This window comes from Staurois parvus, unplaced genomic scaffold, assembly GCF_062004578.1.
Source record: "Staurois parvus isolate SC_StPar_1 unplaced genomic scaffold, SC_StPar_1.0 ptg000362l, whole genome shotgun sequence".
Lineage (NCBI taxonomy): Eukaryota > Metazoa > Chordata > Amphibia > Anura > Ranidae > Staurois > Staurois parvus.
In genome coordinates this window covers 10460587-10476901 of record NW_028318158.1, presented here as the reverse complement: position 1 = coordinate 10476901, position 16315 = coordinate 10460587, and the positions used below count along the sequence as shown (strand labels likewise).

The 16315-nt window shown below is 41.9% G+C and overlaps 1 protein-coding gene across 5 annotated transcripts in view; it reads left to right on the top strand.

Annotated features, from left to right (window-relative positions):
* The window catches only part of CDC42BPA (CDC42 binding protein kinase alpha), a 364329-nt gene extending 357567 nt beyond the window's left edge, over window positions 1–6762 (top strand). For all 5 annotated transcript variants that reach the window (XM_089685105.1, XM_089685106.1, XM_089685108.1 and 2 more), the window contains one exon: window positions 609–6762. In XM_089685105.1, coding sequence (XP_089541231.1) covers window positions 609–740 — 132 coding nt within the window. In that variant the 3' untranslated portion in view covers window positions 741–6762. The remainder of the gene's footprint in view (window positions 1–608) is intronic.
* Window positions 6763–16315: the final 9553 nt, after the last annotated feature.

The following is a 16315-nucleotide window of genomic DNA, read 5'->3' as shown; positions in this document are numbered from 1 at the left end:
ATGATCACTTAAAGGCCTTCTGAAAGACTTGCTCAATCTGGCAATTCAACATATCCGTGAAACTTGAAAGTAACTTTGGTGGACTCACATGTCTAAATCCATCACTTATCCAAAAATAAGAGAAATAATTGTTCATATAGGATAGTTAGAGGAGCCAAGCACATTATTTTGTATGCCTTGATAACCAAATTCGCATTCAGAACCACTGGTGTATAATGGTAATAAAGTCTTATATTTTGGAGCCACTTATTCAAAACACTGTAATATTTGGCTGTATATACACTATAAACCAGCAGTTCTGGATAAGCATTTGACAGTTTGGGGGTTAAAGGAATGATTTGCATGGCTCTGCCCATTGTTTGGAAATGAGCGATAATCCCCTTGGAGTTGGAATATTTGATGGAATAAGACCTGTGAATACCTTCTGTTCTAAGAAAGCTTTATTGCACTACACACTGATGCTGTTGGAAGAGTTTTTGATTCCTTTAGACTTTACTGACAATAACCTTAATGGTTATACTTGTTCATGTAGCATCAGAAATTCGCAGATTGGGTTTTGTTGTCTAAAGTTGCTTTTTAATCGCTTCATTTCTTTTTGTGGTCATCAGGACTCGGACTCGCCAAGACATTCGACGGCCTCCAACAGCTCCAACCTCAGCAGCCCACCGAGCCCAGTGTCCCCTCACAAAACCAAGAGCAGTTCCTTAGAAAGTTCGGACCATGTCAGCTGGGACGCATGAACTTCACGCCCCTCACTGCTGCTTAAAAAAAGAGCCACCTAAACTCCAACTTGTCCAGGACTGACGCGGAGGGGCCCCCCGATATCTTACACAGCCCAACAACGCAGCACCGTGATGCCTGGGACTCGTAAGGAGGCAGCTTGTTGTGGAACGAACCTTCTAGCTAGTAGAATTGGTTGCTTTTCACACAGTTTACAATGTGGCTTTGTCGCCATAAAATTCATTAGCCACAAGGAAAGGCAGCAACAAGCTCAAAAATGGTGCACACAGGAAACAACCATGTTGGGGGAGAACGGTGGGGAAATGTGGGATGGGAGGTGGGGAAATGTGGGATGGGAGGTGGGGGGGGGGGGATCCAGTGCGGCCCCAGTAGCAGCCCTCAGACTTTGAGGAATCAGCACTGTGCCACCTCTCCCTCTTGCGGGACCTCACGTCAGGTGCGTTACCAGACATTGAATGTTACCCCCGCTGTCCACTCACCCCCTCCCCCACCTTGTGTCATCAGTAACGTATTTTACTATGAAAGAGTTTAATCTAAATAGTACATCGCATATGTATATATAAGGATGATGTATTCCTCTGAGAATAGAGCATATTTAAAAAAAAAAAAAAAAAAAAAGAAAGAAAGAGAGATTCTGTAATTTTAATGATGGATTGTTTGCGTTCATGATTGCTATTGGATAAACCAGCTTAACAGAACACTTACCATACAATCACACTTTTTATTTTTAAAGTTTGACTCACACGGTCGCTCATAAGTCATTTATACTCATCCACGCCGTATTATCCACATTCGTATCTGCGATAAAGGGAGTACACACTTTCAGCTAGTACGGTGGAAGATGCTGCCAGCTAAGGTTGCCCACTAGAGATCACCCTGGTGGTCCGAGAAATCCTCTTTTTTTTTTTTAGGCAGAGAGCAGCTACTTCATGCTTTGCCTGACAGTTGGTGGGTCCTCCACAAATAAAGTTGACAATGCTCCTTTGAAGTCACCCTGAGAGACATTTTAAAAAATTTTAAAGTCCTTCCTGAGAGTAGTCATCCTTTCTAGGTGTTCTGTGTGCCCCGATCTTAAATTCACTATGTAACCAAGGACTTGACTTTTTTGACTTTGTGAGTAAGCCCTGCCACCTGTCATCTCCTTGTCCAATGACAGCACCCATTTTGGCCAAAGAGGTCCTTTCATTGGAGAGTAGGGTTGATGAATGAGTGGAGCTGAGTTCTGAGAGTAGGCTTAAGTCAAACTGAAGAGACCCTTTTAACAAAGTGGAATTAGAATCATAAGGGCCCACAGAAGAGGCTGCTTGATAAATGTCTCCTATGCGGTCAGCACATACCTTTTTACATGTTCTCCTGCTCTTGTTGTTCCTTAATTATGAACCAGTGGAAACATGTGGAACTCAAAAGGGGGCTGGGGAAAGCACTGCGGTGCGGTGGCTGCAGTTCCCCATGAACTTTACATTTCTCAGGAAATGACCTTTTTGAGTGCTATACCACACAGAACCTTTTAGATCACCCTTGTTTTTTTTTTATTTTTATTTTCTATTATCTGTTGCTTTTACCTGTACACCTTTGCTGTCTGTCAGATCAGCAAGTTGTACAAGAAACTGTATCCCCAGATGATCACTTTTAAGTAACTCCTGTCAGATGAAAGAATGTTCAACTCCACTGTATGTGATCAAGGAGAGAATAATGCAGAGGTAATTGGCAACAAGTAATGATATCCCACTAGGATTCTAATTAGTTGCATTACTTTTATCTAAACTCCAGATGACAGTCCAGGTTGATTTGAAATTGGTCAGCGGCTGGATGTCCTGTACCGCGGTGGAAACAGTGACCTCCACTGGAGAGAAAATGAAAGTGTTTACAAATAAAGGCAAAGTCCAGCCGGTATTGCTGTTTTTGGTGACTGCAGACAGGATGAATTACCTTCTTGCTCTTTAAATATCTGAAACAGAGCTGGGTCATCCACAAGACAACCTAGGAAGGGTCCAAGGGGCCCAATGGATGTCCAGAGTTCCCTGCCACATTCTTCATGCAGTAGACATGGTTACAGTGCAATTGGTCAAAGCTATGCACCTGCCTGTCATTGCACAAGGCAGGTGAAAACTGAAGGGGCCATGACAGTGCAGATGGGGCTACTTCTCTGTGTCTGTTGCAAACCTTATCAATGTCAGTCCTAGGCATGAGGACAGCAAAGCTGCTACCTTGCCAAGGGCCTCATTCTGCCTTAATCCATCTTTTGATCAGAGACGCCATTTGTGAGATCACTTTTGCAAGTTTTCACATTGCAGAGAATGCAGCAAAAGTAATGTGACTACCTTAGATCTTATATTTGGCAGCAGATAATTTGTTCCATCAGCGTCTACTGAAAACAACTGGTTTTGGTTGGACTTACCTTTTAAACCTCTTACTCGGTTGTAACTATAGAATGTTTTTCTTTTGATGCCTAGAAAGCAGTTTTCGGAATGACACAATCCCTTGAAAGAAATTGTGTTGAAATATAGGAAATCTCACAGTGTGTTTTGTACCCTTTTCACGGTTTCCAGTAACACTACAGACACACAAGCAATGCTACAATATTACAAAGTTTGCTTAAAGAATAAGTGCACTTTTAGCACAACAAAAATTAACTAATTTAGTATATTTGGGCAAACCAAACAAATACAACCTTTTTCCTCCTTCCTGCTGTCCTTTCACAACTTCCTGAGAACCCCGTGGTCTGCTAGTTAAGATCCAAGAAAACATCCTTGGCATTTCTTTAGATGTATCCAACACGATCTCCAATCACCCAGCCAACAGTCTGCCTATAGTACTACACCGATTCACGGGCTGTCCCTATTATACTACATACAGGAAGAGCATGGACTTAAAGCGGAGTTCCACTCAAAGTGGAAGCTCCACTTATTTGCCTCCTCCCCCCTCCACTGCCATATTTGGCACCTTTTGGGGAGGAAGGGGGAGCAGGTACCTGTTTTTAACAAGTACCTACTCCCACTTGCGGCTCAGTTCAGCCCCCTCCTCCCTCCCACAGTCTTCTGGGAACGTTCACAGGTCCCAGGAGACTGCCGGACCAATTAGGAGGCTCAGCACAACTCGCGCATGCGCAGTGGGCACCCGGCTGTGAAGCTGCAAGCAGTCACAGCCTGGTGCCCACAGTTGAGATGCCAGCTCCTTCGAGAAGAGGAGAAGGAACGGCACCGGTGAGAAGATCCCTGGACCCTGGGACAGTTTTTGTAGCTGCTGACTTTTAATAAACACAAAAATGGCTGGAACTCCGCTTTAGGATCAAACATTTTTTTGGTCAATTGTAATTTTTTAGTGTTTGCAAATTTTTTTAAATTATTTTATGTCCCTTTTTAAAATATAATGGGGATTTCAAAAAAGCTGCTGCACCAAATTCATGAAGCATGGGCAACACTTTTGTTTCTGACAGCAACACCTGGACCAAATTCAGGTCATTCTAAAATGCACCACTTTTGCATTGCGTCGCACTGAACGCGACATTTCTACATTGTGTCGCATTGAATACGACATTTCTACATTGTGTCACATTGCATGCACCATTCCTACATTGTGTCACATTGCATGCACCATTCCTATATTGAGTCGCATTAAATGCACCAAATTCAAAAGTGGAGCTAATTAGGACCAACTCTATCTTGGCATACAGAGAGAAAAACTGGCTCAGACAGAGTTTGCGAAAGTGTCTCACATTCATTGTAAAGGTGGCGCAGCATGAGCCAAGTTTACGTACTAGACCAGTACATGAATTTGGCACATTCTTCACCACAGTCTTTATGAAATTCAGGGACTGTCTCTCATGCATTCTAAAAGAGGTGAAGAATGAGCCAAATTCATTTACTTTTCTAGGACTTGTACATGAATTTGGCTCATGCTGCCCCACTTTTAGAATGCATGTGAGACACTTTCGCAAAATCTGTCTCTGTACGTCAAAAGAAAATTGGTCTTCATCAGCGCCACTTCTGAATTTGGTGCATTCAATGTGACACATGATAGAAATAACGCATGCAATGCGACACAATGAAAAAGTGGCACATTTTAGAACTGCTTGAATTTGGTGCAGGTGTTGCTGTCAGAACCAAAAGTCTTGCACATGCTTCATGGATTTGGTGCAGTGCAGTAACAAGAGGGATTAACACCAGAAAAGTGGTGCAGTAGCTTTATTGAATTTCCCCCCTAAGTTGTTTTTTTGTTTTTAATGTTTAATTTTTAGTCCTGAACATAAAACTGGCATCCACTGTAGGTGGAATTAATTAAACTCAAAAACTATCATAACCTGAAAAAAAAGCCTCCACTCTCTTGAGAGTTCTTTTGAGAGTGGCTCTAGAGGCCTCCTTCTCGCTCTCCATGTATCAAAGCCAAAGCAAATGGCTGTCAGTGTTCGCCTTTCCAGAAAAAACGTAAAAGGAGAACAAAGGTGAACACTGTATGCCTCCCCCCCCCCAGGTACCCTGCTCTATTTACCTGTGGGGATGCTGAGCTGTCAGTGCCCACAAAGCCGGACCAGCAGTCTGAGGATTTGTAGTCCCTCTTCTCTGTGCAGCACTTCCAGGACCAATCAGAGTGATTCTGACTTGTCAGCACCGTCACAATGAATCATTCTGATTGGTCCTGGAAGTGCTGCACAGAGAAGAGGGAGATTTCAGATCCCCAGACCACTGAACTGGCTCCTTGAGCACTGACAGCTCAGCATTCCTGGAGGTACTGTAAGTACAGTGGGGACCAAGTTGGGGAGAGGTTTATACAGCATTAATTCACCTTTTATATTTTTTCAGTAAAGTGAAACTAACATTTTAACTCTATGGGCGGTAGCGTGTTGGAATGCGCTGTGCAAAAATGCAACATGTCCAATTTTTTTTTTTCTTTCAACGCACACCAACTCAGTACATTGGTGTGAACTGAAGCAATAGGACAAAAATTGCATTGTCTATGCATTGGGACTGTGTGAACGAGGCCTAACATACATCTGGAGGTATACCACGGATGCCTAAATAACAAGAAATCATGGAAACAGTTTTTCCCTTTCTTTTTCTTTTCACCTGTTCAGAGATTTCAAGGAGTGCCTGACCTATAGAAAAGGTAAAAAATACAGTAAATTAGGTTAGGACTGCAGGCTCTGTCCGATGGCTTATAAAGGTCAGTTGAGCAGCAAGGGGTTTTGTTTTTTTTTTTATTTCATCTCCTGTGCACTTATTCTTTAATCCTCAGTCATCATTAAACTTCTGTTCCTGCTGCTTGACGCCCCTTTGCGCCAGGCAAGCCCTGTGCCTATAACGTTCCAAACTTGTGTCCGCCATGCTGTTTTATTTGTCAATTTTAGGAATTAAAAAAAAAAAAAAATAACGCTACCCTTCACCCTTTGCATGTCGGTCAACTTGTATTTTTAAGACATCCGCTTTCCTTTTGTATTTATTTATTTATTTACAGTTTTCTGTCACCGTTTTCCCCTCACCAAAGTGTCCAGACTCCCCCTTCCTCCTCCCCCTCTCCTTGCGTTGTATAAATCCACGTATTGTGCTTTGCGCAGTCTTTGCAAAATAATATTTTTTTTTTCTTCCTTTTGTGTTTGTTACAATCGAGATGTCATTTTATCTGTTAATATAATATTTATAATCACTATGCTGGTATTTTATTTTTTATTTTTGGTTTTGGTTTTTACAAGGAGTACTATAAAAAGGGGGGAGGGGTTAAAAATGAAAAATGTTTTAAAAGATAAAAAAAATAGAAAACAGACACCATGTATTTTCTTTTTTGATATATTTCATGCTGTGTTGGTCACTGTGTTACAAAGGATTGTGGGAAGATAATGTTTGACGTATTATTACGTGGGGGGAAGGAGGGCTCAAGGGGGGGAAAGATGGAGTCGCAGTTGCTGATACAGGTCACACAACTTGGTTTTCTTGATCACGATTGACAAGCATGATGTTTTGGCATAACAGATACAGTGTACATGGTAAAAGTTTTGGTTTTGGCAATAAAATATTCTAATTTCCTTGACAGGAGTAGGGTGTCACTTTTCCTATTTGCACATTGTGTTCCTGAAGTTGTCAGCAGAATGCATGTTTGGCCGTTCTTACATCGGAGCGTTCAGTAACTTTACTTGTCTTCATAAAATACATTTCTAACAGGTCACAGTATACAGCAACAATATCATTGTTCAGAAAAGCTCCACCTTTTGGTGATAGAAATCGACCCTTAATCTCCTGTCAGTAACTTTGACTAGGATGAGCTGATGTCATGAGTCTGCTGCAGGCAGGAGGAAGCATTTCTTCAGTCTCCCCCCCCATTGATCAGACTGTAAAATGATTGCTATTTAAAGAAAAAAATAAAATTTACAAACATGGTATAGTTGCCTGCTCTGTGCGATGGTTTTGCACTCCAGGTTCCTCCTCCCTGCTGGGTGCCCCCATAGCAAGCTGCTTCTGGAGGCACTCATGCAGGCTTGCTCTTGAACCCTGCTCTGTGTGTTCATTGACACACAGAGCGTGGCTTGGTCCTGCCTCCCGCTCCCTCTGCTCTTCTCTTGTGCACATTGCTGGATCATAATCAGGCTCAGTTAAGTAAGTACAGTTGTGCTCAAAAGTTTGCATACCCTGGCAGAAATTGTGGAATTTTGGCATTGATATTGAAAATATGACTGATCATGCCAAAAAATGCTCTTTTATTGAAGGATGATGATCATATGAAGCCATTTATTATAACATAGTTGTTTGGCTCCTTTTTAAACCATAATGATAACAGAAATCACTCAAATGGCCATGATCAAAAGTTTCCATCCCCTGGAATGTTTGGCCTTGGTACAGACACACAAGGAGACACACATGGGTTAAAATGCCAATTAGAGGTTAATGTCCCACATCTGTGGCTTTTTAAATTGCAATTAGTGTCAGTGTATAAATAGTCAATGAGTTTGTTAGCTCTTACATGGAAGCAATGACTAGGCTAGATACTGAGCCATGGGGATCAGAAAAGAACTGTCAAAAGTCCTGCGTAACAAGGTAATGGAACTTTATAAAGATGAAAAAGTACATAAAATGATGTCCAAAGCCTTGAATATGCCAATCAATACTGTTAAATCACCTATTAAGAAGTGGAAAGTTCGGGGATCTCTTGATACCAAGACTAAGGTCAGTTAGACCAAGAAAGATTGCAGCATTAACTGACAGAAGAATTGTCTGGGATTCAAAGAAAAACCCACAGGCAACCTCAAAAGAAATACAGGCTGCTCTAGAAAACGATGGTGTGGTTGTTTTTAAGGAGTACAATACGATGATACTTGAACAAAAAAGAGCTGTTTGGTCGAGGTGCCAGAAAGAAGCTTTTACTGCACCAATGCCACAAAAAAGCCCGGTTACAATATGCCTGACAACACCTTGACATGCCTAGCCAGGCCTTTTGTGTCATTGATGCAGTAAAAGCTTCTTTCTGGCACCTCGACCTTTCAGCTCATTTTTGTTCAAGTATCACCGCATTGTACTCCTTCAAAACAACCACACTGTCTTTTTCCAGAGCAGCCTGTATTTTTCTTGTGGTTACCTATGGGTTTCCCTTTGAATCCCGGACAATTCTTCTGGCATTTGTGGCTGCAATCTTTCTTGTACATGTACTTGGCTTGGTATCAAGAGATCTCTGAACTTTCCACTTCTTAATAGGTAATTTAACAGTACTGATTGGCATATTCAAGGCTTTGGACATCTTTTTATGTCCTTTTCCATCTTTATAAATTCCATTATCTTGTTACGCAGGACTTTTGACAGTTCTTTTCTGATGCCCATGGCTCAGTATCTAGCCTAGTCAGTGCTTCCACGTAAGAGCTAACAAACTCATTGACTATTTATACACTGACACTAATTGCAATTTAAAAAGCCACAGATGTGGGACATTAACCTCTAACTGGCATTTTAACCTGTTTATGTCACCTTGTGTGTCTGTACCAAGGCCAAACATTCCAGGGGATGGAAACTTTTGATCATGGCCATTTGGGTGATTTCTGTTATCATGGTTTAAAATGGAGCCAAACAACTATGTGATAATAAATGGCTTCATATGATCATTATCCTTCAATAAAAGAACATTTTTTTGGCATGATCAGTCATATTTTCAATATCAATGCCAAAATTTCACAATTTCTGCCAGGGTATACAAACTTTTGAGCACAACTGTATATGGGGAGCTGCACTCAGAAGGTTATTTACCCTAACACCCCAGTCACATCGGGTGCGACTTGGCATGAGATTTGCATGCCATGTGACTTGCAAATGGCATGCCAAGTCGCACCCTATTGTCCACTATTAGAGCGGTCATATCGGTGCGGTTCTGACTTGGTCGGAGCCGCACCAATTTCTAAAGTAGTACATGCACTACTTTTGTTGCGATTTGCATAGACATCTGTGTCTGATGTCTTGCAAATCGCAACTGAAATCTGCAGGCCACCTGATATTGAAATCGTGCAACTTCACTGTAAGTCGCATGATTTCAAAATCAGCTTTGATGTGACGGGGGTGTAATACAGAGAATGTATTAAGGTAAAAAAAAAACAGCATTTAGAACTATTTTAAGGTGTCTTCTCGGAGTCAGTATTTTAATCCAGGAAGGTACATCATGACCCTGGGTGATGACCAAACAAACATGACTTCATCCTTCTGGAGAGAAAAGCAGATGAATGCATTGTCTGGGAGAATTGTGATCTCTGTCAGAGGTAAGAAACACCTGTAAGGGTTACATGTTATTTGGCATGTATGCATTTAACATGGAATTGTTTATCTGATGTGAGATTTATTTATTTCAGGTTATATAGCGCCGTCAATTTATGCAGCACTTTACATATACAGTGGGGCAAAAAAGTATTTAGTCAGCCACCAATTGTGCAAGTTCTCCCACTTAAAAAGATGAGAGAGGCCTGTAATTGGCATCATAGGTAGACCTCAACTATGAGAGACAAAATGAGAAAAAAAATCCAGACAATCACATTGGCTGATTTGGAAAGAATTTATTTGCAAATTATGGTGGAAAATAAGTATTTGGTCACCTACAAACAAGCAAGATTTCTGGCTCTCACAGACCTGTACCTTCTTCTTTAAGAGGCTCCTCTGTCCTGCACTCATTACCTGTATCAATGGCACCTGTTTGAACTTGTTATCAGTATAAAAGACACCTGTCCACAACCTCAAAACAGTCACACTCCAAATTCCACTATGGTGAAGACAAAAGAGCTGTCAAAGGACACCAGAAACAAAATTGTAGACCTGCACCAGGCTGGGAAGACTGAATCTGCAATAGGCAAGCAGCTTGGTGTGAACAAATCAACTGTGGGTGCAATAATTAGAAAATGGAAGACATACAAGACCACTGATAATCTCCCTCGATCTGGGGCTCCACGCAAGATCTCACCCCGTGGGGTCAAAATGATCACAAGAACAGTGAGCAAAAATCCCAGGACCACACAGGGGGACCTAGTGAATGACCTGCAGAGAGCTGGGACCAACGTAACAAAGGCTACCATCAGTAACACACTACGCCGCCAGGGACTCAGATCCTGCAGTGCCAGACGTGTCCCCCTGCTTAAGCCAGTACATGTCGGGGCCCATCTGAAGTTTGCTAGAGAGCATTTGGATGATCCAGAAGAGGATTGGGAGAATGTCATATGGTCAGATGAAACCAATATAGAACTGTTTGGTAGAAACACAACTCGTCGTGTTTGGAGGAGAGAGAATGCTGAGTTGCATCCAAAGAACACCATACCTACTGTGAAGCACGGGGGTGGCAACATCATGCTTTGGGGCTGTTTCTCCTCAAAGGGACAGGGGCGACTGATCCATGTACAGGACAGAATGAATGGGGCCATGTATCGTGAGATTTTGAGTGCAAACCTCCTTCCATCAGCAAGGGCATTGAAGATGAAACGTGGCTGGGTCTTCCAACATGACAATGATCCCAAATATACTGCCCGGGCAACGAAGGAGTGGCTTCGTAAGAAGCATTTCAAGGTCCTGGAGTGGCCTAGCCAGTCTCCAGATCTCAACCCCATAGAAAACCTTTGGAGAGAGTTGAAAGTTTGTGTTGCCCAGCGACAGCCCCAAAACATCACTGTTCTAGAGGAGATCTGCATGGAGGAATGGGCCAACGTACCAGCAACAGTGTGTGCCAACCTTGTGAAGACTTTCAGGAAACGTTTGACCTCTGTCATTGCCAACAAAGGATATACAGTATAACAAAGTATTGAGATGAACTTTTGATATTGACCAAATACTTATTTTCCACCATAATTTGCAAATAAATTCTTTCCAAATCAGCCAATGTGATTGTCTGGATTTTTTTTCTCATTTTGTCTCTCATAGTTAAGGTCTACCTATGATGCCAATTACAGGCCTCTCATCTTTTTAAGTGGGAGAACTTGCACAATTGGTGGCTGACTAAATACTTTTTTGCCCCACTGTATATATATTGTACATTCACATCAGTCCCTAACCCTCAAGCGGCAATAGAACAAATTATATAGAGAAGTAAGACTGTACCATGTGCCCAATATTTTATTGCAGTCAATTTTTTCTAGTTATCCAGTAGATGGCAGCAAAGGCTGTGATATAATAGGACTCCTTCACTGGGAAAGACTGGGGGGAAACCTTCCAGAGGAAACAAGACAGATTGATAAATACCCAGCACAGGTTTACTCCCATATCCTATTAAAAAAAATTGTGGGTGGAGAACTACTTAAACCTAGTGGTGGCCAGGGCTCATTGATGCTGGGATGCCCAACATTTGAAGCATCTGTATGCATTGTTTAAACAACAACTTTTAGGTTTAATTAGGGCAGCACAGTGGCTAGCACTTCTGCCTGGCAGTACTAGGGTCACCGGTTCAAATCCCAACCACAGCACCACCTGCCTGGAGTTTGCATGTTCTCCCTGTGCCTGCGTGGGTTTCCTCCGGGTACTCCGGTTTCCTTCTGCACTTCAAAGACATGCTGGCAGGTTACTTGGCTCCTGTCTAAATTGGCCCTAGTATGTGTATGTATGAATGTAAGTTAGGGACCTTAGATTGTACACCCCTTGAGGGTTAGGGACTGATGTGAATGTAATATATATATATATATATATATGTAAAAGTGCTGCGTAAATTGATGGTGCTATAGAAGTACCTGAAATAAATAATTTCCTCACCTAAATAAAATCTACATTTTCTACAGGTAGCATTTTTATTTAGAACACAGATTTAAAGCCGAATTCAAGCCAGATATAAAAGACAATCTAATAAAGCTCTGCGTTCATTAAGCATTAAATGTTTTTTTTTCCCCCAATACAAGCTGTGGCTGAATTTGACTTATCAGCACCTTGCAGTCTCAGTACAACAGAGCTGGAGTGTGAGAAGAAGAAGCAGTACAAGTCAATCAGTTCATGTGCTGACAAGGAGCATACTGCTTGAAGTAACAGATTTAGAGAAAAATGAACCTCATCAGGCTTTCGCCCAGAATTTGGCTTTTGACATAGCAAGTAAATATGAAAGTTGCAATACAAAAAAAAACAAAATCTTTTTATTTATAAATAAAAGTTGATCTTTTAAACCTTAAAGCAGTATTAAACCCAAAAAATGCAATATATTGCAGGTTATCAATCATTGGATGTGACAGCTGCATTAGTTTTCTTTCATTTAGGCTTTAGTCCCTCTGTTTTTACCTGGTGATCTGGCCTTTAACACACCTCCTATATTAGAGTGTCCCCACTCTGGATAAAGGAGCAACAAAGACACCTATGGACAGCAGTATTGGCAGTCTGGGAGGAGGGGAGTGCTAGCAGATTTAAATACAGTAACAAATTGAAGCCAAACCCCAGCTCATACTTTATAATCCGTCACAGCAGCAGTTTTTGTGCCTTTTGGGATAAAGGTTTTAGTAAATAAAACGTGAGCATTGCAGGCACCGTTCAGTGGTAAATGGTTTGTCTCATCACTCTAAATGCTACATCCAAGCGAGAGTTTTATCTTTTGAAAAACAGACTTGCTGGTCAAACCACCAGGTGAAAATAAAAGTAAAAAATAAAGAAAACCAATGCAGCCAACACATCAAAAAAATTGGTAAGCTGCAATATACTGTTTGCTTTTGGGTTTATTAGCACTTTTTTATGGTACCTCTTGCAAGTGTGAGGCACAGTTCCATCTGCAGGCTGGAGATGTTTGGTTGCAAATGAACCTCCAACCTGAATGTGATCACTAGGATTGAATGTCATGATGAATAATGTTATATGCAAATCTTTTGCCACATAGTTGCCCAATTACACAGTGCATTGAGGTCCGCTTGTAAATTGAAGACATCCTGTAAGGACATTATTCCACTGCAGCCATCAGCAGCACAGTCTCTTAACTAGCAGAATAGACAGACCTAGATAAACATACATTCTCCTCGCTCATGGAACAGTTCATGGGGACATTAATCCACAAACTGTAGTATAGCTTATTTTTGCTAGATACATCTTTGTTGAAGAATCAGTGTTTACTAGACATGTGTGATTTGATTAGATTTGTTTTTCAAATGAAAATTTCATTTCAAAGAGTCAGATGTATCCGAATTGGCATAGAAACAAATGGCAACTAAATCAGAAAAAGGTAATAATTTGTTCGATACATAAATTCATTGTGAATAGCAGGTTTTTAAGGAGTAGGTGATTGCAGCACCCTTAACAATCATGGCTCATCTGCTGTCAGCGGAATTCCCCACTGACAACAATGTAAACAAAGCGCTGGCATTATAAAAAGAAAAAAAAAAAAAAGTGTTCCCCCCAATCCATACTAGGCCACTCTGGTCTGGAATGGCTTTTGAGGGGAACTCTACGCCATTTATTTGTTTTATTTAAAGAAATGGTGTGGGGTTCTCCCCCAAAATCCATACCAGACTCTGAGACTATCCGAGCATGCAGCTCTGCCCCTGCACCTCATTTCCATGTTGCTGAGAACAAGAGCCTCTGCCCAACAACCCTGACCCAGTGGTTGTGGAGTGGTGACTTAACAGAATCTGAAAGGACTCTTTAACAAGGGGGCTCCCAGATGTCAGGCCCCCCATGTGAATGAGTATGTGGTGTGTCGACCACATGTCCCATGGAAAGACGAGTGATGGATAAACATGTTAAAACAAAGGGGCCATAGACAGGGTAAGGGAGACCCATGGGTAATACTGACTGACTACAGTAACTGCTGCTAGCAATGTGGCAAAAAAAAAAAAAAAAACCCTGTTCAGGCCCAAACATACCCTAGAAGGGGGGAGGCAATGACCAAGCTGGTATTTGCCATGAAGTACAGTACTTTGAATGCATAGGAACAAGGTGATGATCTGCAGATCCAGAAGGGGATGAATTCTTCATTCATCCGGCAACAGGTTTGGAGTAGAAGCATCAGAATGTTTTCTGCTATGGTACAAAGGTGACAAGCTTTTGAGATAAGAGCTGCTGAACAGCAGCAAATAGATCAGCTCACCAGGACAGGAACCAGAATGTGAAACTCTGGACCGTAGTCCTTAAAAAAAAAAAAAAAAAATAAAAAAATAAAATATGACACACTAAACCTAGGCATCAGAGTTTGAAGGGACAAAAAGGCAAAAAGACGTCCCCTTACTCAAGACGGGTAGAGTTGCTTTGGAAGGACATGTCTTCCAAAGTCTTCGAATGCCAAGTTCAAAACCGAAATATACTGGGAGGGATGAAGTGAACCCTTCCTAACCTCAGGAGATGAAGACCTACTGGTTGAGGCACTGCTCTACTTACCCCTTGTGATTACTTTGATATACTTATCCAAGGAAAGCTCAAACAGGTATATTATTATACAGGACTTATGCCTTCAAATGGACAACTACTCAAGGCTGTGCTTTTGAGGGAGCTTAGCTGACTAGCATTAGAGCCAGAGCATCCTCCGCATGTGAGATTTTTTTAATTTGTCAAAGTGCACCTGTCAGATCATGTCTACTTTACAAGCAAACATCCCTCAATAGGATACTGTTGGGCTAAGCATTGTGGCAGAGGGAAACAATTCTTCCCAGATTGAGATAGGACAGGCTTACTAGGGTGAGCAGACTCCAATTGCTCCCATTGTAAACAAGAATGTACATCTCAATAAGCATAGCCAGAGCAGCCCTAACCATGGATGAAATCTCACCCAATAAGGTGTCACCCTGATCAAACGCCTCAAAAGGAGAGGTATTATCTTCCCTTGAGGCAAGGCGTCCAGCTCAAGGGCAAATCAAGGTCCAATTCAGGAAAGCTAAAAGGTCGATGTGATCTCAGCTGTTAAAGGAAACAGAATGCCTTAATTTTGCTCTACTAGTAATGTGCCAGGTACACTATGAACAAAACAAATGGCAACCACCCCAACCTGTAACTAGCCTTTGCAGCAATGTGCACATGGAAGGGCAATGCACACTGCAAACAAAAGATTTCCCAGCACACTTACCAGCCAGCCTGCCAAACAACCGAATTGAATCGCTCTATCAGTTTACATTACATACATACAGAGGGCGCGCACACACACACACTCTCTCCATAGTAGGAGCACCTATAACAATGGATAAGTTAAAGGCAGGTGTGCCTTGAGGGAGCACACCCCCCCCTTAAAGGCACAGGGATGCACATGAAACCCAGCAAAATCATGCTTTTATTGAGACTCTGTTATACAGTATATGCTCCTACTATTGAGACTCTGTATATACTGCGATCCTAACTCTAACATTTCCAATGGACAGAATAAGGAAAGGTGTGTCTGGAGGGAGCCCTCACCTCGTTAAAAGGCACAGGGATGCATGTGATTCCCAGCAAAAGCACAATGGCAGCAAAGGCATCCAGTGCGTCCCTGCACCCCAATTTAACCAACTGTACAAAGCTATGGCAACCACCCCAACCTATAACTAGCATTTGCAGTGAGGTGTACATGGAATGGCAAAGCACATTCCAAAACACAAGATTTTCCAGCACAATTACCAGACAGCCTACAACACAACCAAATTGGCCCGGTCTAGCAGTTTACATTAACAATAGAGGGTTTTGTTTGCGCACATTTGCAAATATATGAATAAGCACAGTGCACATGACAAGGGACCTCTGTATACACTGCAGTCCTAACGAACATTTCCAGAGGTCCCTTGTCATGGGCACTGCAGCTTATGCATATATTTGCAAGTTTGTTAAAAACAGAGGGTTTTGTTTCAACAAACTGTTAGGGTCAATTTGGTTATTTTCCAGGATGGCAAGTCTGCTGGGAAAGTTTTTGTTTGTTTGCCATGTACAGTATACCTCCATGCACTGCACTACACACCATTGAAGCACCCACACAGCAGGATCCAGTGCATGCAAGCAACACTACAGGCTGATCCCTGCTACTGCTATCCATTGTGGTCCAGTTACAGTCCCCCCAGGGCTCTGCGAAGGGAGTCAACCAATCTGGAGGCTGCAAGAAAAAGTTGCATATGTTGATGTAAGAATCATCATGAGACAAGGTGGGAGTGAGAGGTTATATGGAGGTTGTCCTAGAAGCTTTTTTTTTTGTCAGTGTCCAATCACCTGAAGGTATCTGCATA